Source organism: Bos grunniens, chromosome 17 (assembly GCF_055505025.1).
Source record: "Bos grunniens cultivar Pamir isolate PY7600 chromosome 17, Bosgru_T2T1.0, whole genome shotgun sequence".
NCBI lineage: Eukaryota > Metazoa > Chordata > Mammalia > Artiodactyla > Bovidae > Bos > Bos grunniens.
Window position 1 is genome coordinate 72476195 of NC_141181.1, and position 23556 is coordinate 72499750.

General features: G+C 57.8%; 1 protein-coding gene across 3 annotated transcripts in view; it reads right to left on the reverse strand.

The window, feature by feature from the left end:
- Positions 1–23556, reverse strand: part of PI4KA (phosphatidylinositol 4-kinase alpha) — a 59829-nt gene that overhangs the window by 35608 nt on the left and 665 nt on the right. For all 3 annotated transcript variants that reach the window (XM_086349128.1, XM_086349127.1, XM_086349130.1), the window contains exons 2-13: positions 13387–13503; positions 11526–11619; positions 9413–9501; positions 7705–7777; positions 6933–7192; positions 6443–6509; positions 4523–4671; positions 3998–4063; positions 3455–3551; positions 1416–1607; positions 981–1081; positions 318–447 (exon numbers count right to left, since the gene is read on the reverse strand). In XM_086349128.1, coding sequence (XP_086205254.1) covers positions 318–447; positions 981–1081; positions 1416–1607; positions 3455–3551; positions 3998–4063; positions 4523–4671; positions 6443–6509; positions 6933–7192; positions 7705–7777; positions 9413–9501; positions 11526–11619; positions 13387–13503 — 1435 coding nt within the window. The remainder of the gene's footprint in view (positions 1–317; positions 448–980; positions 1082–1415; positions 1608–3454; positions 3552–3997; positions 4064–4522; positions 4672–6442; positions 6510–6932; positions 7193–7704; positions 7778–9412; positions 9502–11525; positions 11620–13386; positions 13504–23556) is intronic.

Here is a 23556-nt window from a genome sequence, read left to right on the forward strand (position 1 = left end):
GGGGCCTGGGGTGGGCAGGGCCTGAAGGGGGATGTCTGGGAGGGCGGGGCCTTGGGGGAGATGTCTGGGAGGGAGGGGCCTAGACAGAGATGCCTGGGAGGGAGGGGCCTGGGGGGGAGGAGCCCTGGAGGGCGGGGCCTGGGGGGGAGGAGCCCAGGAGGGAGGGGCCTGGAGAGAGACATCTGGGAGGGACAGGCCTGGAGAGAGGGGCCTGGGGGGGGAGATGCCTGGGAGGGCGGGGCCTGGAGGGAGATTTCTGGTAGGGAGGAGCCTGCAGAGAAGCTGGGCACCTCCCCCCACCCAGGTGGGGCCCTTACCTGTGTGGTACTGGCTGTGGCACTTGTACAGCTTCACCAGCACGGGGGATGGGACCACCAGGAAGTCCCGCAGGGAGGGTGTCACCGAGTGCACCACCACCGGGAACCGCTCGCACAGGCGGCCCAGGCCCTGCAACGCACAGGGACTGTCAGGGGCCACAGGGGAGGCGCTCACCACCTCAGACACCACTATGACCGGAGTCGTCCCACGTCCATGTGCCACCAGGCATAATGACAGGACAGGGTGGTGGGGACTCCACCCAAAGGTGAGATCCACTGGTAACCTGTCCTTCACCTCCAAAAGCTACTTAGGGGACATGGGGCTCACTGGGAACGTTACTTCTACACAGGCAGATGGGAATCATGGGGACTGGGATGGGTCAGAGCCTCGACAGGGCAGGTTCACGTCTGCCGCCTTGGAAATGCCCAGCACAAGCTGGGAAGCCTCTGCAACGTGGGACCCGGCTGCGCCTGGACCCTGCTCACACGAAGCCCGCTAGCCGTTAGCAGCGGCCTTCCAGCAGTGACCCTGTCCGTGGCAGGCTCGAGCTCAAGTTCCCAGACACAGAAGCTCCGACCCGGCTGCTGTGCTGGCCTCGGTCTGCACACTGTGAGAAGGTCTTGCAGACGGGAGTCCACCCCTCCCCGGGGCCAGCGACGGACCTGCAGACAGCAGATGAGCAGCGGCAGGTGCGCGATGATGACCTTGCTGGACGTCTTGGACTGCAGCTTCTCAGATAGCTTGACGCACAGATTCTCTGCACCTGAGATTATGACACAGGCGAGTGTGGACCCTCAGCAGATGCCACCGGCCACAGGCGCCTTCACCAAGGGCCGCACCCAGGCCGTGACAGAACCCGAACCCAGGACTCTGGGCGGCTCCACCTCAGGGTCTGGGCGGCTCCCTGCTCCTGTCCTGCCTCCGGGACCACTTCATCCCACGTGCCCACTCTGCCCCCTGACTCAGGCCCGGCCACACCTCCTGGGCCAGGCCCCGCCCAACTCAGGCCCCACCCTCCTGGGGTTAGACCCCACCCCCTGACTCAGGCCACGCCCCCTCCATCCCCGCGGAAGGGAGGCAGCGGTGGGGGAACCCACCCTGCTCGTCCTTCACTGCCCAGACCATGAGGTCCACGCAGGCGGCACTGGCCTGGCAGCGCAGCTTGAGGGGGCTCAGCTCGCTGTGGGCCCGGTCGGCATCGTGCAGGATCTTCTGGAGCTCCCCCTGGCTGCTGTTGAACTGCTCCAGCACGAAGTCGTGCACCTCCTTCACAAAGGAGGTGGGCAGGTCTGCGGGCGGAGGGTGCACACAGTCAGGCCCGCCCCTCAGACAGACACCTGGTTAAGAGCGCTCCTGCGGGCCCCGTGCTTCTAGGGAGGCCCAACGAGCGAACCTGGACGGGCACGCGCGCCCGCCTTGCACGCGGGCCACCCGACACTCAGAAAACAGTCGCTCCCAGAGGAGAGCGCCATGCTGGGTCCCAAGCAGTCAACATAGGCGATGCTGAACACGCGGGACACAAACGGGCCCGCCATCTCCAGAACCGGCTCATTAACAGGAAGTACTCCAGTGATACAAGTTAGCTTATATGCAGAGTACATCATGAGAAACGCTGGGCTGGAGGAAGCACAAGCTGGAATCAAGATTGCCAGAAGAAATATCAATAACCTGAAATATGCAGATGACACCACCTTTATGGCAGAAAGAAAGTGAGAAAGAATTAAAGAGCCTCCTGATGAAAGTGAAAGAGGAGAGTGAAAAAGTTCACCGAAAGCGCAACATTCAAAAGACTAAGATCACAGCATCCAGTCCCATCACTTCATGGCAAATAGACTGGGAAACAGTGGGAACAGTGGCTGACTTTATTTTGGGGGGCTCGAAAATCACTGCAGATGGTGACTGCAGCCATGAAATTCAAAGACGCTTACTCCTTGGAAGGAAAGTTATGACCAACCTAGACAGCACACTGAAAACCAGAGACATTACTTTGCCAAAAAAGTCCATCTAGTCAAGGCTATGGTTTTTCCCGTGGTCATGTATGGATGTGAGAGTCAGACTATAAAGAAAGCTGAGCACCAAAGAATTGATGCTTTCGAACTGTGGTGTTGGAGAAGACTCTTGAGAGTCCCTTGGACTGCAAGGAGATCCAACCAGTCCATCCTAAAAGAGATTAAGTCCTGGGTGTTCATTGGAAGGACTGATGTTGAAGCCGAAACTCCAATACTTTGGCCACCTGATGCTGGGAAAGATTGAGGGTGGGAGAAGGGGACAACAGAGGATGAAACGGTCGGATAGCATCAGTGACTCAATGGACATGGGTTTAGGTGAACTCTGGGAGCTGGTGATGGACAAGGAGGCCTGGAGTGCTGTGGTTCACGGGGTCACAAAGAGTTGGACACGACTGAGCAAATGAACTGAACTGAACTCCAGTGATACTTCCTGAAAAAGAGTCCTTTATCATATGTAGGAACGTCCCTGGTGGCTCAGACAGTAAAATGTCTGTCTACAATGCGGGAGACCCAGGTTTGAGCCCTGGGTTTGGAAGATCCCCTGGAGAAGGAAATGGCAATCCACTCCAGTACTATTGCCTGGAAAATCCCATGGACAGAGGAGCCTGGTAGGCTACGGTCTACGGGGTCGCAAAGAGTCGGACACGACTGAGCGACTTCACTTCCTTTTATCATATGTGGGAACCTGGACGCAGCTGAGGAAGGACCCTTGCACAGCAGGCACCTGGAGCCCGCGGCCTGACCCAGCGCACGTCCTCGGGGCCTGGACGGCAAGGAGGCCCCAGAGGCAGCACAGACACGAGCAGACCGGCCATGGCGGTCGGCAGCAGCCTGGCTGGGGAGGCCGCGGGCTCCAGGTCAGCCCAGCTGCCAGTGCCCGTTGCCCTCCACAGCCTAAGCCTTGCTGTGGCCCCGACGAGGCTCGGCTCCCAGGAGCGCTGGGGGTCAGATGGGGAAATGGCTAAGGAGAGCACAGATGCCCGCTGGACACCACGTGGTCGTCAAGACTGTTGTCACGGAGCGCATTCAGCACTGAGAAGAGCCGAGGAGGCCGTGTTTGAAGCAAGGCCGGCGAGGCCGTGCTCCCAGCGGCCGCCCCGGGGCGGGGCGCGCGACACGGCCCTCACCTCTCATGTAGTACAGGGTGTCCCGCAGCATCCTGAGCACAGCCACGTACAGGGGGTCGCTGAAGGCGCCGTAGCAGAGGTCGGCACTGGGGCTGGCCTGCAGGCAGGGGCACGGGTATGACCCACACAGCCTGTCGCTGGGGTCACCTTCTGCTCCCTCCTTCTCTGACGCCGCCCAGAGATGCAAGAGCGGACTGGCCCAGCGCTGCCAGAGCTCTTGGCAGTGGCACTTCCTGACTGTGCAAGCTCGCCGTGGTCCCGCCCAGGCTAAGATGGAGGGGGCTGGGCACACCACACGCTCACAAGCGAGGCCTGCAGTGCCTGCACCCGTGAGGGGTGTGCCCCAGTGTGGGCGGCGGCCCAGCAAGCACCTGGGCCAAGGACCACATGAGCAGTCGAGCCCAGGCCGGAACTCAGCTCCCACCCGACCGTCAGTCCCCCCGAGCCTGTCCCGCACCTGCGCGGCAGGCACACTGACCACCGCTCAGCAGTCAGGACAGGCACTGCCAGGGGACCTGGGCAGGAGGCCCTCAGAACACGCACCTCGATCACACCCGTGACCACTGCGTCCAGAGACTTGAGAACAGGCTCCTCCACGATCTTCTTCACCTGCAAGGGAAATGAGGCCTGGTGAGCCCCGGCAGACACAGTGGGAGATGGAGGGGCAGAGCCTGCCAACGACGAAACCATGTCACCACCTCCCGCTGAAAAACGGGGCAGAGACGTGAGGCCAGCAGCGCCCCCTCCCCCAACAAATGCCCTGAGCCCTGCCAGCACCGGGGCCTCTCCTGCCCTGGACGGGGCAGAGAGCAGACAGAGAAGGAGCCGGCTCCCTCAGAACCAGGGACGCGAGGCTTCCATGCCCAGAGGTGAAAGCGCCCAGGCTCCAGCCCAGACTGACCTTCGCCTAAAGCCCCCTCTCGTGTGGGGGCTCGTGGCCGTCTCCCCACATGGCTGCTGCAGGGGTGAGACGGGAACGTGGCACACGGACCCTGAGGACATGCGCCTGTGGCCCCTACAGCCTCCCTGGTGTCTGCCCGCGGGCTGCCCGCCCCTCGCTCCGCTCACCAGGTTTAAGAGTTCCCGGAGCATCTCGAGGGGAATGCTGAACTCTTTGTAGGTGACGCCGTTGAAGAGAGGAGAGACGGAGAAGCTGGAGCTGACGGCAGAGAAGTAGTAGTCGGATTCCGAGGTGCTCCCATTGGGTGAGTAAGAGGCTGACGGGGCAGAAGCAACAGTGGGTCTCGGAGCACGCGACCCGGACACGCTCGCAACACGCACCAAAGGCATCGGCTGTGCTTATGCTGACACTCCAATTCCACCCTTCCCTTAAGAAACACAGGCTGACACGATCCAGCAATCTCACTCCTGGGCGTACATCTGAATTATGAACTGAAATGATGCGCGCGCCCCTGGGTCCACAGGAGCACTGTTCGCAACAGCCAGGACACAGAGCAACCTAAGTGTGCGACGGCACACAGAGAAGGATGTGCCGCAAGCGCTCAGGGGAGCGCTGCTCAGCCGCCCAAAGCACGGAATAGCGCCCCTCGCAGCGACGGGCATGGGCCCAGGGATTCTCAGATGAAGTGAACTCACTCAAAGACGCTGCAGGACAGCACTCATACGCGGAAGTTTACAAAGGTGAAGATGCGGGAGCAGAGGGTGGCAGCTCCACGGGCCGCATGCGGGGGCCCCGCGGCGCTGCGTGCTGCAGAGGCGCTGAGGGGGCTCTGTGCTCCCGCATGCAGAGACCCCCAGCTCACAGCTCGACCAGGGCCGTGGCCTCAGCACGCTCACAGGCGGCAGACACCAGGTCCTCCCTTGAAGGACACCAGCTCACTGTGAAAACTAGTGCCAGCAACCTGTGACCAGAGGGCGCCCCCCGGACACGCGGCACAACGCGAGGGTGAAGCCCCGCGCGGCGGAGGCAGCGAGTGGGCAGACACGGAAACAGGAGGCGGGAGCTCCAGGCACCAAGGGGCTAGGATGCGACATGCATGCGGTGAGGTCACTGAACGCTCTTTAGCAGTAAGAGAAATGATCAGACGTGTGCTTTTAAGAAATACTTCTTAAAGATAACTTCTTGTGGTGCCTGGACTGTCAGTGAGCGGGGAGCGTGTGAGCAAGGGCAGGAGTGGCACTCTCACTCGGGCCTGGCGCCAGCCGCGATGCGGATGGCCCTGCACTCAGGCTCCCAGGCCAAGGGCCTCAGGGGTGTGTGACGTCGGGGGCGGGGGCGGGGGCGGGTAGGCTGTGGACGGGGCTCCCTCCAGCGGGATTACGTGCGGTGAGCCTGGCCTTCAGGTGTGCACACGCGTCCACACAGCGCAGAGGCAGTGCGCCCGCGCTGTCCACACTTCTCTGCGTTCAGTCACGCCTCTGCCTTTCTAAAGACGCTCCCCAGGCGTCTCAGATGCCCTTGAGAAAGGCTCTCGGGCGAGTGCCACCTGGCAGAGGAGCTCGGGGCTCCAGGGCGTGCGCCCCCGCGGCCCACCCGACCCTGTCTCAGGCCCCGGAGGCGACGCCGCAGGCTGCCTAACACAGGTCTGACGGTGCAGGTTGGCAGACGACCACATTCGGTAAATGCCCCGAGGGTCCTCTGTGGACAGCAAGCTCCACAGAAAGCGTCACTAGAGGTAAGCTTCCACTCAGTCTCCTTACTACGTGCCTTAATGTCACCCTGATCCTTAACGCCGTTAAATGAAAAGAAACGAGAAGGACCAGTCGCTATCACCGCCACCTGAAAACCGGCACTTCCACAGGCTAACACACTAAACTCAGACGGCGGGCACCCGGGGTCCTGCGTGTCCCTTCCGACACCTGGCTCCAAGTCTGAAATACTTTCAGATTCAAGTGTAGGAAGTTTAATCGGGAACAGAAAACAGGTGCCCTGTCAGCCTGGCACTGAGCTGCATGCCACCCACACACCGCGGGGGGCCTGGACCCTGCCCTGGCTCGGCCAGTGCTCTGAACAAGGGCGAAACCCACCTTCGAGGCAGTGAAAGGCAGATCCTCCAGGGGGGCTGGGAGGGGGTGCCCCACGCTCAGGGCTGACCTGAAACACAGACCAGAAAGGCAGTCAGACCTCGGGCAGACGAGCTTCCGACTGCCGCCTCGCTGATCCCCCTCCTCCCTGAAGGCCCCGCGGCTACGGCTCTTTGCTGCGATTCTGCGAGCGCTGGGTCTTGCCACATACTCTGTGCCAGCTGACTGAGCCAGGTTCCTGTTATTCCCTGGCTTTCTCCACCCGCCAGTCACATGTTTCCTAGGGGCGCCATCTCCTGCTCAGAACAGAGCTGTATACCCAACGGCTAGGAAACAAGAGCTTTGCGCCCGGAGATGACTCACATGTAGATCTCAGAAAGGATGTGGCAGCCTCGGCCCTCCAGAGAACTCCAGCGAGAGCCTCTGAGTCCCCTAAAACCACAGCAGGACCCTCAAAAGTCCCGGGCCCCGGCCGTCCGGGAGCACAGCCCACCTGCGCGACGCTGGACGCGCTGCTGGCCTTCCTCTTCAGGCTGCCCTCCTGGCACACAGTGAGCAGGCTGCTGGGGAGGATGGAGCGGAAGTCGTTGAAGGACCGTCTGCGCACACCTTCCAGCTCCTCGGGGACGCGAGGGGAGTGCACAGGAGCTCTGGGGAACAGCCTGGACAGGAGCGAGTCCTCGGAGCTGCTGTGCCGCCCAAAGGCGCGCACGATTCCCAGCAGGCACGGGACCGCGTGCTTGCAGAGGTACTCTGGAAGACAAGGGAGACCGTGGTGGCACCCCAGGGGACTCGGGCCCCCGCCTCACCACCCCTTGACCACAAGTTCAGGGGCCCGAACAGCCTGGCAGCAGCGCCCAGCCGGGCGCTGACCTTTTCAACCCGCCCACAGCCCAGCGGCAGGCGTGGCCCACGGCAGGGTGTCTGAGCACCCTCAGCTCTCGTCAGCCCTCAGCCACGCCACCCACGGGCTTTCACCCAGGCCTGTGCCAGTGCAGCCAGTTCTGCTGGGAGCAGGTAGACAGCTTCCCACCACAGGGAAAAGGACCTCCAAATAGGCTACAGGGGAGGAAACTGAGCCCCCGGAGGCTGAGGGAGGGGCCCGGCACTCAGGCAGGACAGCTGTGCTCACGACACGCCCCCAGTGCCCCCCAAGCAACCGAGGTCATGTCCACAGGCACACTGGTCTCAAAGAAGAGGAACTCTGAAGACTGGGAAATGCCAGGGGAAGGATAATCGCAACACCATTAAAGAAAGAAACGTACCTTTCTCTTGAATCTCCAGGGCCTGGCACATCCCCAGGAGCACGTGCAAGACCTGCAGCAGCGCCTCTAGGATCTGGAAGAGCCGAGGACACGGGGCACACAAGCTCACCCAGAGTCGGGGCAGCACCACACAGCTAACTCGGGCCTAGAGGCAGCCTGGGGCGGCCACGCGTCCCACCTCGCACACGACCGAGCCCCCCCGCCATGGTAGCTCTGCCGAGGCGGGCAGCGCCTCTGGGAACACGGCCCGCTTCTTGGCCAGTCCGGAGGCCCCGTGGCTCCCCTCACGGCTCAGCACCCTTGGTTCCTTCAGTGCATTCCTACGATTCACGGCCTTCCGGATGGCCAGCCTGACCTCACTGGAGTCCAGAGCATCGGTAATGGCCTCCCGCTGCCACGCCGGGGAGCCGGGACTGCTCCGGGTTATCGCCAGGCTCAGCCGGGCTCCGGATGTCTGGGGACGAGACGCTGGCTCTCCAGTCCCTTCATGCTGCTGGCCGGACAGGCTCACAGAGGTGAACTCTGTCAGCCTCTCCCATACCTGCTGCCCTAGGCTGTGTCCCTCCCCCGAGGGGTCAGTCTCTTCGGCCTGTCACGGAGCCCCACAAAAGTCCAGGCCGTAGGCTCAGCCCGTCGGGCGGGTGCTCAGTCCCCAGCCGGGCGCTGCCTACATCGTGTGGCCCAGGTCTCCATCCCTGCCGGTCCTCGAGCCCTGCCCTCGGCCACACTGCTGACCCAGGGTGTCAGCAGCAGTCAGTCCAGGCTCTGAAACGAGCACCAGACGGAGCCCCTCATCTCCCTCACTACCCGTCGCTGCAGGGAATCCAGACAGAGGATGAAGCTGGTCTGAGGTGACTGGGTTGTAGCTCCCGTTTCGTCAAATGACACGGAAACTGTGAGGATGCGAAAAGCAGTGCTTTGTCCATTTCATGTATTAAAGTTACATCACCATCTTCTGTGGTGGCTTCGCTATTTCAGTGGGTGTTACTGACAGAAAAGCCCTGCTAGCATGTTAAATAACAGCACTGATGATACTCTATGTCATTACCTGTTCAGCCAACCCACCATAAAGAACCTCAGCTAAGAAAGAACGGTGGAGACCGGCGCAGCAGCAGAAATAGGGACAAACGAAGTCACGGAGCAACAGTACGGGAGAGGTTTTAGAAATCAGAAGACACAGAGACACAGGGACTGAAGAGCAGCAGCCAGCTGGGAACACGGCACACGCGAAACTGGCTCCCCTGGCAGGGACTGAGGCCAGCCGCTCGGGGAGACCGACTCTGCGACTAACAGATCTGGTTAAGACAAGCCTGTCACCATCCTGTTCCTCTTTACAAGGAGAGAGTATGGAATACACTGAAGCAGCATTTCCACCAAAATAAACTAAAAGGAGAAAAACTGGGGCACTTAAAGGAACCAACGGCTCCCACTCCTACAAGGAAGTGCTTCTCTTGGATGAGCCCCTTTGGCCCCCAGCGTGGAGGCAGCGGGACACAGGACCTCTCACTGCACAGGGCAGCCGGGAGAGCAGGCCGAACCGGACCCGGGGGTCAGCAGGGACAGCCCTGCAAGCAGAACTTCATGTTTCTCAGCCGTGTTGTCAATCACATGCCATAAGTCAGCATGAGCAGCCCAATGACCTCGCTTCCCGTCCCGTCATCACACAGGGCTCCGCGCACACGGAAGCACCAGGTCGCTGCGCACTCACCTCACCCCTCAGGGAAGGGTCCCTGTAAGCCACGTCAGACAGCAGAGTGACCAAGCAGAAGCTGAAGCTCTCGGCCACCGGGAGGGTACCTGCAGGCAGAGACAGGAGTTGGACCATCACCCTGCCCGGCTGCTCTCCTCACATGCTGTCAAGGACCCACTCCCTGCGGAGGCCGCTCTCAATGGGGTATGGGCCCAGCATGTTTCCTGAGAAACACCCCACCTTCCTCGTAACAAAATGATTTAGTTCAAGAAACTTAGATGCTTCCTGAGCCCATTTATAGTCTGAGATCACAGTCCCTTTTACCACAACAACCTCCATGCTTTACTTCCAACCTACATGCAACTGGGAACTCAGTCTTCAGTGTGTGGGAGATATCTCATGGAGGCTGAATTTCAAACACCAATCACTATCACTTGAAACTGAGTTAACGTTTATTTCTCTCTTCTTCTGACGGATGGAGAAAGTCTAAGATGCTAAGAGGAGCTACCAGAGACACGCTCTGGAGGGAGCTTCTCAGGAGCAGGGCCTCAGGCCAGAAAGGGAGCTCTGCACCCAGAGGCTCGAAAGAGAAGCAGCGGTTCTGTCAAGGGCACTGAGGGAAGGCCAGGCCTGCCGCCGGGGAGGCCGGGTCCCTACTGAACACGTAACCCGTCCTGGACGCTGAGCACCGAGTCAAGGGCACACACACACACAGAGGGCAGCCACCCGCCACGTGTCTACTTCTCCACATGTGATCCAGAGACACAACTCTAGGTCCTTCTCAAGCATGAGTGTGGCCAGAACCCCCGGAGGGGCTTGTTGAAGCGGTCTGTCTGCTCCCCGGCCCGAGTCCTAACTCGGCAGCTCCAACGCAGGGCCTGAGACTCTGCCTTCTGAGAAGCCCCCGGAGCTGAAGCTGCTGCTCTGGATGCATCAGAGCTGAGCGACACTGCCAGAACAGAAACTGAGAGGCTGAGGTGTCACCCAGCAATCGGGTACTTATACAACTCCAACGATCTTTCAGTGATGCTCAAAACTTCGTGAGAGCGAGTCCGTGTGTACAGAAGTGGTACTTGTTTTGAAGTAAACTAGGATCAATGTTTTCTAGGACTCTGCTTCTCCCCAGATCAGACAGCAACGGTGCACACAGGTGTCTCGCTTTTTACAGTGCTCTATTTCACCTGTCGTCTTCCAGATTCCAGGGTATCTGCATAACCTAGAGTCTGTCAGCTTTACGCTGACACCAGCCACCAGCGATGGTGAAGATCCGAAGGGCAGGAGGAGCCCGGGCAGACACACACAGGTACAGCACGGGCTCCTGCAGATGAGCCCACCTAACAAATGCAGGCCATGCCACCGAGAGGGAGGACGGGGCCTTTTTGCAGGCATCAAGCCCCAGTGAGATCTGAAGGTGGGGGCCTCAGGCCTCAGAGACAGATTACAAGGAAACTTCAGTCTGAAGGGTCATGAACTCTGAAATGCTGGAGATCTTCCAAGCTGACTTTAGAGTCTTAGAAAATCTGTTCATAAGACCATGGGCGTTATAAGCATTTAGCACAATGCCTGGCATGTCGTGGGCCTGTGTAAATATTTCAGGAAGGACAGGAGGAAGGAGGCAAGCAGGGAGGAAGGGAGGGGAGGGCAGTGGAAGGAAGAGGGGAGGTTATCTCACTTTCTCTTTGTCTTTGAAGAAATTTCAAAATCAAATACCAGCTAGACAGAAACACATGAATTTAGTCCGTTTCTAGTGATGGAAAAGTCAATGGAAATGCAGCAATATCGATGAAGCGATGAGACTACCGAGAGAGGACCCTGCGGCCCAGCCCTTTTTTCTGAGCAGCCGCCAGGCCTCTGGAAAACGGATCTGACTGCAGGGTGACAAACCAGCTCGGGGACAGCCGAGGACCCACTGCTGGATGGGGGACGTGACCAGAGGTTCCTGAGGGTCCCGTGGTCCCACTCAGCCCGCCCTGTGTGGGGCTCTGCGTGGGGCTGCAGGCGGGCCGCTGTCCCCCAGCGGGAGCAGAACTGGCTGCAGGCACCACGCTGCCGCGCCAGGGACTGCACCCTGGATCTCAGACGGGAGCACACGGACGCCTCCTGTACTCCGGGCAACGCTGAGCCAAGTTACCTCTGCCCTTCCGAGCTGTGCTCTCTTCTACCCAATACACTTTCGGAAGACCTTTAAGAAGTCGAAGAAGGTAAGGAACCACAGAGTCTTTGTGCTTGAAGAAAAAAACAAAGAAGATTACATTTAACTAAACACATGGCTTTTGAGTACAGACTGAGCCCAGATCCAAGCACGCCCACACCCTCTTCATCTCAGAGCAGGGCGTGTGCACGGCAGCCCACAGGCGGGCCAACGCCTGCCCCCTGCTGCCCTGGGTCCAGCTGGCTCTGGTGCCTGGCAGAAGGCTCGTGTGCACTCGCCTGGAGCAGCTCCCTGACGGGTGCTCAGAGCCCCCAGCCCCACAGCCAGGCCTCAGGACCAGACCCTCCGGGAGAGAGAGGCTTCCGGACGCGGGGCTGCCACAGCTGCTCTTGGCCTCCCTCCTCCCCTAAACGTGCTCCCGCACGCTTCCTTCTGCTCCTCTCCAACGGGGCATGAGACTTGACAGCCAGCAGTAGCCAGCGGAAAAATCACTTGCAAGGAGTCAGATCATAACCTCCCCCTACGGGCTCGCCCGGTGGTCTCCTGCTGAAGGACCAGACAAGCATAATTCCCAAGAAGGGGACACCATCAGACGTCCTGAGATGCTGAGAAAACGGTAGTTTCGAAAACATGCAAATTCTGCCACAGGTTTTTATTTTTTTATTTTTTAAATGTCAGATTATACTTTTAATACTATGTCAGTCAAAACATACCTGTGAAGCAAAGCAGTCTACAGGCTACCACTTCGTGACCTTGGCCACCACTCATTGTCATCATCTATTGCTTTTACTATCAAGTGTGAAACTTAAAAGTGGGTACCTCATTAAACTTGCCGGGGAACTGTGTATATTGGGTTAAGTATCTGGTGTTCCTTTGTGAGGTTTCTTTAAATGAACAACCAGAGGCGCCATTAGGTTATACCTCTTTTGCTTTGTAACAGGAAAAGCATAAAGCAATATATGCTGTTTTTTAAAATATATATGATTTTGTTTTCAGCCTAATGTCCAGCAGCTTCACAGCTAAAGCCTTAGAGATGGGCATATCAAATTGGTCTGATCTGTTGGCCCAGCCACTCGGCAGAAGCTGCAGAGGAAATGGAACAAGAGTTAAGTGGCCATCTGTAGTTAGTTAATATGGCTTTGTGGTCTGCACAGTCCCCTTTGCCCAGGTCAGCTTCGTTGACTTTTTTCCAGTATCTTAAACTAACGGTTTGAGTAATGCTCTCAGGACAATAATCTTATTAGTATTTCAGATCTTTGGTGCTCACTTCATTCTACCTGAACTGATATTTCCCCCATTAGACACTGCCTTATCACTTCTCCTGTTTGACAAGTCTGAAAGTGAAGTCACTCAGTCGTGTTCAACTCTTTGCGAACCCATGGACTGTAGTCTACCAGGCTCCTCCGTCCTTGGGATTTTCCAGGCAAGAATACTGGAGTGGGTTGCCATTTCCTTCTCCATGCCACAGGTTTTTAAAATCACCTTTAAAAGGCACATTAGCACATGCTGTAAAACTTAATTCACATCCATCATAGTTTTGAAAAAGACACCATGATTATCTCAAAGAGTGTTGTCCTTTGGAAAGGGAAAATAATGGCTCCTCTGCGTCTGACTCGGCAGCGTTCTGCTGAGGCGAAACCCAAGCCCCCTCCCAGAGCACCAGCACAACCCAGTGGGACCACAGCACACCTCCCCAAGGACGCAGCCTTCAGGGGTCACGTGCACCCGTCCAGCTACCCCACCCTCCGGCTCGGATCTAGGTGGACGCAGCAGATACAAACTTCAACCCCAACTGCACCGTCTCCTGCACTCAGAAACACTTCACTTCGCAAAGGCTTACCTGTAGGTCAGATTCAATGAGAAAGATGCCCAATGCGATCACTGCGTCTCTCCGCCTCTCATCCAGCTGGAAGATCCCATGGAAATCTACTGGGCACATACAAAGCAGCTTTTGGACCTAGAAAATGAGACAAAAAACCACGGATTAAAAATATATACGCCCACATTCAGAATGGACCAGTACGAAAAAGCCCAGTGAGTCTATACAACCAACAGGCTGTTTCCCCAGTCTAAAGATGATAGCAAGCACACCTCCAGCCTCTGAAGTGACGCTACACACGCCCTTTGAGGACCCTGGCCGAGAGCTGAGCGGCCGTGCCTGCAGCAGTAACGCACAATGGCTGAGGTCTGCTCCTCAGTGTTGGGGCAGCCTGGGTCCCTGCTGCCCAGCGGTGCCCGTGAGCAGGTGACCAAAGCCGCAGGCATCCCACCTCCACTTACGGCTCTTTACACTCCAAGCGTGTGTACAGCACTTGGGACGGGGTGGGGCACTCAGCAAGTATGCAGTAAACAGTGTCCACTGCTACTGGACGTGCCCTGGTGGCAAGTGGAGGGCGGTGGGTGGACAGTCAGCAATTAATGGGACAGATGAAAACACTGGATGACGGTCAGAACAAACCAACAGGAAAGGCCACCAAAGAACCAAAAATCGGGATTCAGTATGGAAAGGAAAACAGGGGATGCCAATCCTGAAAATCTCTGCAGAGGAAGCTCTGAAGGCGCACCAGGAGGCGCTAACGCTGCAACCCATGGATGTGATGAGCAGCTCTTACCGACGCTCACAGGTCTGGTGGGACGTTTTACAGGCAAAGTAAACTGAATCCAATGCTTGGCATTTGCCCTGAAGATCCATCAGTCAGTTACCACTGAGGACTTTTTATAGAAAGTAATTCTGTTGCTCCCTTAAGATTTTAAAACAGAAAATACACGGGGACAAACTGAAACTGGCAAGTTCAGTTCAGTCGCTCAGTCGTGTCCGACTCTCTGCAACCCTGTGAACTGCAGCACAACAGGCCTCCCTGTCCATCATCAACTCCCGGAGTCCACCCAAACCCATGTCCATTGAGTCACCGATGCCATCCGACCATCTCATCCTCTGTCGTCCCCTTCTCCTCCCGCCCTCAATCTTTCCCAGCATCAGGGTCTTTTCCAATGACTCAGTTCTTTGCATGGGGTGGCCAAAGTATTGGAGTTTCAGCTTCAGCATCAGTCCTTCCAATGAATATTCAGGACTGATTGCCTTTAGGATGGTCTGGTTGGATCTCCTTGCAGTCCAAGGGACTCTCAAGAGTCTTCTCCAACACCACAGTTCAAAAGCATCCGTTCTTCGGCGCTCAGCCTTCTTTATAGAAACTGGCAAAAGTTACATAAAATGCTTTCGCCCCAGTGCTGCGTTTACTAACTGACGATCTGAAACGATCTAAAGCGCTGCAGGAGTAATCGTGGTCAACCATTTGATCAAATATTAGGTTAAACCCGATGAAACTGCTGATATGCAAACATTTTTGATCTATAAAAACAATGCTTTTGTAAAGTTTAACCTAATGGCACAGACATTAACAATGGCATTTTTCATGGCACAGAACAATGCTCTAAACATTCTAGAAGCCAACAGAAGACAAGGTCTGAATTACATACAGAAAAAGTGTGGGGAGAAAACGTATCAGGGGATTCCTTGGCAGTCCGCTAGTTAGAACTCTGCGCTTTCATTGCTAGGGCCAGGGTTCAATCCCTGGTCTGGGAACTAAGATTCTGAAAGCTGCACGCTGGGGTCAAAAAAAAAAAATCAGTGTCAATGCTTCCAAGAGACAGGCTGACCGGAGGTGTTACGTTTCTTCTTCGTGTTTCTTTATATTTGCCATAATATGTTCTAAAGGCAAACAGTCCTTGTGTCATCAGGAAGCACGTCCCGTAGGTTAACATTAAAGTACACACACAAGAGGGGAATCCGTGCCGTGTGAGTAAATGCTCAGGCGGAAGAGAACCCCCGTGACAGGCAACAAGGGAGGGAGCCACGGAGGCCCAGAGCTGACGGAGCAGCGTGCTGACCCCGGCCCTGCCCCACCCAGCACAGCCAGGGGGACCCTGGGGGACTGCAGGGCGGAGCGAGACTCAGAAACGCGGTGCCACTGGCCAAGCCTCCAGACCAAACACAGAGAGGACCACTGGTCAACACTCGCAGGCGCCAACACTGCCGAGCCTGAGCTTCTCAACAGCGTGCTCCCGTCCTGTCCTCTGTCCCTGCAGGCTTCTTGGGGGGCAGGGTAAGGATCGCGGAAGTGAGACGCACGTGGACTTTGGAGTTAGACCCAGAGTCACCCGGCGACGCGCAGAGCCTCAGCCTCCTGTCCACGCGGCATCCCGGCAGGGCCAGGCACCAAGGCACAGTCCTAGCGGGCTCAGCACATGCCCCGTGAGGGTGGGTGGGGGCAGCGCACCTCTGACCCACTGCCCCCCTGCTCACTGGCACCACCAACAGGAGGCGCCGCGATGCAGCGAACCCTGGACCCAGCCCTGCCCTCACTCCAGGCAGACGAGAAACCAGGTGATGGAGGTCGTGCAGGAGGCTGGCTCTCCCTGCGGGGAGTCGGCGGAGAGCCTCTCCTCTCTTCCTCCTCTGAGAACTCACGCTGGAGGACGCCACTGGCAGGGTTTCCTTTTTTGTGGAAAGGCACATACACTCTTTAGAAGGCTAGACTGGCGCCGTGCAAGCTTTACGACCCAGGGATCTTTCCGAGGGTCTGGGAGCAGTCCTCTGGAATGGACACATCGAGGGGGGTGGCACCCCGCCTTCCCAGCCACCCCCGTCCCTGGAGGTGGGCAGGAGCCTCACTGCCACGAGCTCCTTGTGCCATGAGGTGAAGCTACTGCCAGAGTGAGGAAACGCCCAAGCACGTTACCCAGAACTAGACAGGACGCCTAGGCCGAGCGCCGCAGGGCAAGTCAGCGTGAGAGCGGGTGGACGTCGGGTATGTAGGTCACAGCAGAGCTGCAGTTGCGGCCTTCATTACACGCTGGCCAACGGAACTGTTCTCAAAGTACACAACTTGTGTCATCTGAAACCTCTGGGCATAGTCTCCTGGGGGAACAAAATTCCCTGAGAACTGAACGTTAAGCTGTAAGTATTAGTGGTGTTTTCTGTTGTTAAATCTGCTTTTTTTGTCACTCTATGTCCTGCCCCCTTGGAGAACACGGAACATAAGTCAGCATTTTCTAAGAGATTCAGCGCTGCCTTGGTAGACAACGGTGCCTGTGACAATTTTGGCAGGTTGGCAAAGCAGCTCCCTCAAGCCTCAGCTTCCTCAGGTATGAAAGAACCAGCTGACAGACTCCTACAGTGAAATCCTGTGGACAGGGAACTCCCACCTGCAGCCCCGAGGCCACAGCGGGATGTGGACACAGCTTCCTGCCATAAAGCAGAAAAACGGGCAGACACGTGAAAGCACACTTCACACACGTGACAGCCCGCTTCGCACACGTGAAAGCGCGCTTCACACACGTGACAGCCCGCTTCGCACACGTGACAGCCCGCTTCGCACACGTGAAAGTGCGCTTCGCACACTGCGCTGAGGGCCGGGGAGGGGGCGCCGAGCTGAGCCCTGCGACTGCCCGGGACTCCTGCCAGAAGAGGCGCCCCGGGCCGCAGAGCGGGTCCCGCTGCTCTCACGAAGCCGCGGAGACAGGGACGGGGAAAGCGGCTGGAGAGCCAGGAGAAGAGGGCGCCAACTGGAAGAAGCTCCGCAAATCCGAGTCGTTGGTGCATACGCTAAGACAGACCAGGATAGGGTCATACCCCGAGAAGTGGGGTAAAAATCAAGCAAGGAGCTGGAAGCCGAAGGTTCCCAGGCCCTCGGAGAGCTGGGAGGAGCCTGGGCTCCTTCCAGCCAGAGCGACAAGCCCGCAAAGCTTCCGTGGAGAACCTGCAGGGCCACGCCTCGGCAGGGGAGTCGAGTGTTCCTGTGGCAAAAGCTGGTTCAGACCCGCCCTAACCAAGTTTAAAACCAGCTCTGCAACAGCTGCAAGGAAAGCACCTGAGAAATGCAGCAGCCTTCCGGACAAAACCCCTCCACAAACCAGGAAGGTGTGGGAGCGTCCCCAGCCTGACGAGAGCCCGCAGCTGGGGCTCCCCGCTGGTTCCGGGGCGAAGAGTCCGCCTCGCGGAGCAGGCCACGCGGCTGCTGTCCCCGGTGAGGCTGCGGGGCCCGAGGGCTCTAGAGCCGCTGCTCTGCCAGGAGAGAATGCTCCCGGCGCCCGTGCATCAGTCACACCATCCACACCGCGGACTTCTCCTTCACGGCGCCTGTTAGCGTTCCCCGTGTTTACTTCCAGCTTTTGTCTAATGCCGCTTTGTCTCTCTCCACGGTGAGCCCCATGACAGCAAGACTGTGCCCATTTCTCTGCCCCTCTAGGGTCTGGCCCTCCACAGGCCCTCCAAGACCGTGTGGGAATGAACGCCAGCGTCTTTTGCTTTCACCATGGTGAACCCTCAGCCGGCCTGAATCCCAGCTTCCAGACGAGCTCTAAACAGAGATGCTCAGAAGAGAGTGGCTCAGCAGAGAGAGTCTCTCAGACTCATTGAATACAGGCAAGTGAGCCTGGAGTCACTTTGCTGCAAACCTGCATTTATGCGGCAGGGTTTCATGCAACTGAAAGCTGTGCTCTGGCTGGTGTGGTCATATGCACAAGAGGCCAAGCTTTTTTCATGACAGAAGCAGATAACAAGAATAAATATGTGAATAAGAAACCAGGAGAACAAGAGCACAGAAACATTTCAGGAACTAAACTCGACGATGGGAACAGCCACTGGAGGAAGGCACTGAGGCGCCGTTTCCAGCGAGTGCAAATGGCAAACGGCAGACAAGAGTCAGAAACGGAACATTTCTGCCCTCTGGGGGAGCCGGCAGCGGTGGCGCACACGCTCCTGAGAGAACCCAGGGCGGCCGTAAGCGCTTCCCCGCGCAGACGCAGGCCCTCCCCGGCTCCCCAGGCAGACGTGGCCTCTGGGTTTGGCCCCCCCACCCCCAGAGCTTGTCTGTCTCCACTCTGCTCTTCCAGCAAATCCTGTTCCCAACGCTGGTTCTCCGCCTCCGCCACCTGAAATGCCTCGCCTCAGCAGCCAGAGCATGTAGCACATGCAAAGCCCACGGCCGTTCCCATGAAAAACCTCGGCTGAGGGTGACCTCCCAGCAAGGCCTGCAGCACTTTCACTGCCTCAGGGCTCGGTTCACTTTATTACCTTCTATCACATTCTTCACAAACCTACCAAGAGCCACAAGGAAAGAGTTTAGGCCCACGTTAGAAGTGATCTGCTCCTCCCTCTCCCCGCCCCCACCCCAGCAAAATACCAAACAGCCAAGTATCTTCCCAGAGGCTTTAATTCCAAAGCCACAGGGTTCACCACAGACTCCTCTCTGGACAGACACTGGCCAGCCCGGCTCCTCGGACTGCTGCAGAGTCGCAAAGTGACCTGAGACCAGGACCCCGCGCGCAGCTGGGACCCGGAGCGGCCCCGGCCCCGAGTCAGGACTCAAGCGGCAGCCCGGCAGCATGGAGAGAACACAGAACCCAAGCTCCCATAGCACAAAGGGCGGGAGCATGGCGGCGCCACGGAATCTGAGCACAGAAGGTGAGGGCACGGCAGCGCCACGCAATCCCAGCACTTCTGCCCTGCGGGCTGTCTGCTTACCTCACAGTATAACAGAGCCAACCGCACCCAAACATTACCCTGGGCTCAGAAGCATAAGGTACCCTCTTATGCTTTCTGAGTTGGCAGGGAAACATACGACAAAATCCAGCCCTGTGAAGCTATAGATAAACCAGTACAAGGTGTCTTACCAACGCTATCACAACACGCAGAACCTTCTGGAAGCAGGTGGGCAGTTCACATCAAGACTCGTCTGCGATGTAACACAAGGACGTAATTCAGAAGAAGACAGTGCCAGGTGTACAAACACGCTGCTTCACAAGGAAAGACCAGAAAGTCTAAACAGAGAAATGCCTAAGTACGCTTCACCAATGCAAAAAAAACCATGTCCCACCATGGAAACAATAACTATCAGCTACTTTTGCAAAATACAGTGAACATAGCTATACGTGGTTAAAGGCTAAAAAGAGCTTTAGGAAATGACTGTGCTGATGGCTTCATGGGATGGGCTGGGCTGGGCCTCTCACCAAATTCATACACTGACATCCTAATGCCCAGGTACCTAAGCATGAGACTGCATTTGGACACAGGTCATGGAAGGGGTGATTAAGTTAAAATCAGGTGATTAGGGAGGGCCGGTCCTACCAACAGGACTGGCTTCCTTCTAAGCAGGGGGGGTTAGGAACAGAACAGAGGGAGACCACTGAGGACACAGGAGAAGACGGTGGTCTACACGCCAGAGAGAGAGGCTTCCGGAGAGACCAGCCCGGCCCACACCTTCATTCTGGCCTTCCAGCCTCCAAACTGTGAGAAAAGTCACTTCTGGCGTTTAAGCCACGGTAGGTGGCACTTGGTTATGGCAGCCCCAGCAAACTAATATAGTTAAATGTGGTTTGATTCCAGGTAAAGATTTTCTTCTTCTTCCAAGTACTTCCTAAAATGTTTCAGAGTTGACTTAACAACACTGGCTCCAGCGGCATGAACACCCTCCTCTCACTCAGTGGTTCCCTTTTAACGCGGCTTGACAAAGGAAAGGGAGCAGGAGGGGACACCTTTAGCTTCGTGATGCTGAAGAAAGGCCAATTGCAGGACTTTCCCTCCACAGCCTGGACCACCGTGAACTGCAGAGCCCACCGGCTCAGCTCCTGGCCACCCCTCTGCACGCCGCCCGGCGCACACCTGCCTGCAGGGAGGGTCTGGTCCGACTGCACGCTGCAGGCCGGGCCCTTCAAACGCCGGGGCAGCCAGCTGAACGCCCCGATATTCTGGCGCTCTGAGGAAGAGCCACAGGGGAGGATCTAAACACAGCTCCGGAGGGCGGGAAGAGGGGCAGGAGGGTACGGGAGGCTGCCTGCTGTGCAGGTCTGCTCGTGGCTCTGCTTGCCCGGGCGTGGGGTCTGCTGGTTCAGCACAGGCCAGGGGAGAGGAGGCAGGAGCGGGCCCCCTGATGTCCAGGGCACAGAGACGTGTGGCACAGGGTACAGGTGGTGGCGGCGGCGGCCTTCTCAAGACAGGCAGGAGCCCGGAACATAGAGCAAAAAGATGGGCGGGACATGGGAACCAGAGACGGACACGCTGTAGACAGGACTCGCTCTCTTCTCTGTTGCTCTCCTCTCCTCTCTTCCAGAGGCAGGGGCTGCGGCCTGGGTGGGCCTCACAGGGGCCCTTGGAGGTGGGCTGCAACCCTCAGGCTGGGACCGCAGTCCTAGAAGCAGCCCAGCAGGAAAAGGCTGAAGCTCAGACAAGAATCTGAGAATAGAGGCCAGGAGCCCTTGAGCCTGGTCACCAGACCCGGGACACAAGAGCACCCAGCGGACACAGAGCAGAGCTGACTTGCAGCTGGTCACCCGAGCAACCAAGTTAGGGGTTTCCCATTTGCCTGACCTCATGATCAATGCGCGTTTTCTGGAAGAGAGAGCAAACTAAGGAATTAAGGACAAGCGGCACGCTCTGCCCTGTGACAGGCCTGGCCTCACAGCCTGGGTGAGGGGGGTGAATGGAGCGCGTCACCCCCTCCCCCCGTGGCATGCCGAGGGACAAAGACAGGGCACGTTGACGTTGTGTCCCTAACGTGTCCCAGGGCCGCGAAAAGCACGCCGGCTGTCTGGGCACCCATGCCTGAGCCAGGACGGCAGGCCCAGCTCAGAAAACAGCCTTCCTTGGGCCGACCCTATCTGTACCAGGTCCCACTCAGGCCTCTGCCCTCTTTGGAAAAAAGAAGAAGAGAGAAGTGAAGACAAAGAAATGGGAGGGGAGAGTTTCAACACTCACCTCTCCCTATAAGTCTCCACTTTCTTACCGCAGGTGGGTACTCAGAAACTCCTCTACTCTTAAGAACCTCGAGAATCCTTCCCTCAGGAATGCAAAGGGCTTCTCGTCCACTGTTTTAAGTAGGGGAGTGGAGCGAGCAGACACACTGTATAGGGCTGAACAGGAACAGTGATCCGGGGTGTAACCGAGCCTCAGGAAGGTAGAAGCGGACAGGAGAAATTCACACATATCCAGTGGAGTCAGCCACAGGACCCTCCTCCCGAGAAAGAAGGGCCGCACGCACACAGGTGTCCTCTCGGTTAAATGTCACCCAGCGCAAGGGTCTCACCGAGGAAGAGGACAGCTGGAGTCTGGAGAAAGCCGTGCGGGGGCTTCCACAGGGCCCTGCCTCGTCTGAGGGTGCACCCCAAGCACGCTCCCCTCACAGCAGCGAGCTTCGTGCCAAGGTTTTTGCTGGGGGCTGGGCACTTAGGCACTGCCTGCCTAGAAAGTGGGTGCTCAACAGAAACCACGCTGCTCGTGCGGAGTCAGACACAGTGAAGCGCCCTTATCAGGGGTGCTAGGGGACGGAGGGACAGTTCAAGCGCAAAACTCCCCACACCAGCCAACGGCCAACTTCCTGAGCAGACCCTTCTGAAGACAGCAGCCCTGGGGGCTTGCTGTTAACTCTTTCCTGCAGTGGTTTGTAAATGAGGCAGAGACACTGAAGGCAGAGTAAGAGATGGTTAGAGAGCCTGCCAACCTGCAAGCTACATTACTTAACTGTCACACATTCTGTAATCTTGACAACAGCAACCTTACGGTAAGAGACAAAGCTACCGACAACACAGCTGCAGTTACAGGAGCTCTGTGTGATGGGCAAAGAAGGCTGAAGCAGGAGCGCTGAGCTGAAAGTGCATCCTTCAGTGAGTGAGTGGGGAAACGTGCTCCCCTTGCTAGAGCCCCAGGACACCCTCCTGCAAGATCATCCAATTCGCTGCACCCCCTTCTCTGAGTCCAGTGAGCAAATTCTGACAGCAGTCTTGGTCCTCCTCCTAGGAAGAGAATGCCAGCTGCAGATCTGACTTCATGAACCAGTGCTGTGGTCCACCATCAGGCTCACGAAATGACAACAGGGGTCGTTCATTAGGCACCTAAGTCTACACGAGGCATTCTGTGGATCCTCCCACCTCTCTCATCAAGTATTTTGTATTTTTCAGGAAAAAACAGAGAACTAGACTGGTGAACTGAGCTGCCCAGAGTCACACTACTGGAAGTGAACGATACAGGATTAAAATTCAGGTGGTCTTATCTCTACAACCCGTATTTTTTCCGTTCGATTACACTCCTTCTCTGACTGAGAAGGTAGGCTGGCATCAGTTTCCCAAGACCTGCTCCCTCTGTGAGTCTGCGAATCTACAGGAGTCGAGGAAGACCCAGGTCACTCTGCCCAAGTGCTGCCTGCGACAGCCTTTTAGCTTCTCCCGTCCCCAGAGCCACAAAACCACCCCCAACCGCTCTTCTGCTGTTGGACAAGGTTCTCGCCACCCTCCAGGAAGCCGGGGAAGAGTCGTGTCGTCCCCTTCATCCTCACACCAGGTGGCGAAGGAAAGCGGTCCTTCCCTGCGCGTCTACGTGGTCCAAGCACCTTCTCCTCGAGCTCATCTAACGCTCAAGAACTTCGTGTCACAGATGAGGACACCAGAGGCTCCGAGTTTTGAGGTCACCTGATCACCCCACAGTGACGGTGCAAGGACCCTCCATTCGGAAGGCTGCGTCTCCGCCACTGTCGCAGGCGCCCTCGGGGCTTCGCTTCACCGTCCTCCCAAGATAAGGAACCCCCGGGCTGAGCTCTGCGGTCCAACGCCCTCTGCTCAGCCGGTCTAACGCCTCCTCTTGCCTCAGAGAAAAACAACGCGCAGCGGGTCCGCGTCTCAGTGACGCTGCTGCGCCCGCCCTTCACCGCCCAGGGCAGCGCGCCGAGAAGCGCCCCTGCCCCGCGGGCGGCATCGCCCCAAGGTCAGGCAACGTCGCGGCGAGGCAGGGAGCCGCCCGCCGGGGTCCCCAGGCAGCTCCGCGCCTCAGCCCGCCCGGGTGTCCGGGCCCCGCCCGCCACACGGGCCTCGCAGTCCCCGACCCCGCCAGCCGATGCCCCGGCCCTCGGCCCCTCGCCGCGCCGGCGTCTCCGGCCGCCGGGACCCCCGCGGCCTCCCTCAGCCCTCCACCCCGCCTCCCGCGCCGCGGGCCCCTCCTCCTGTCAGCCCGCGCCCCGCAGCC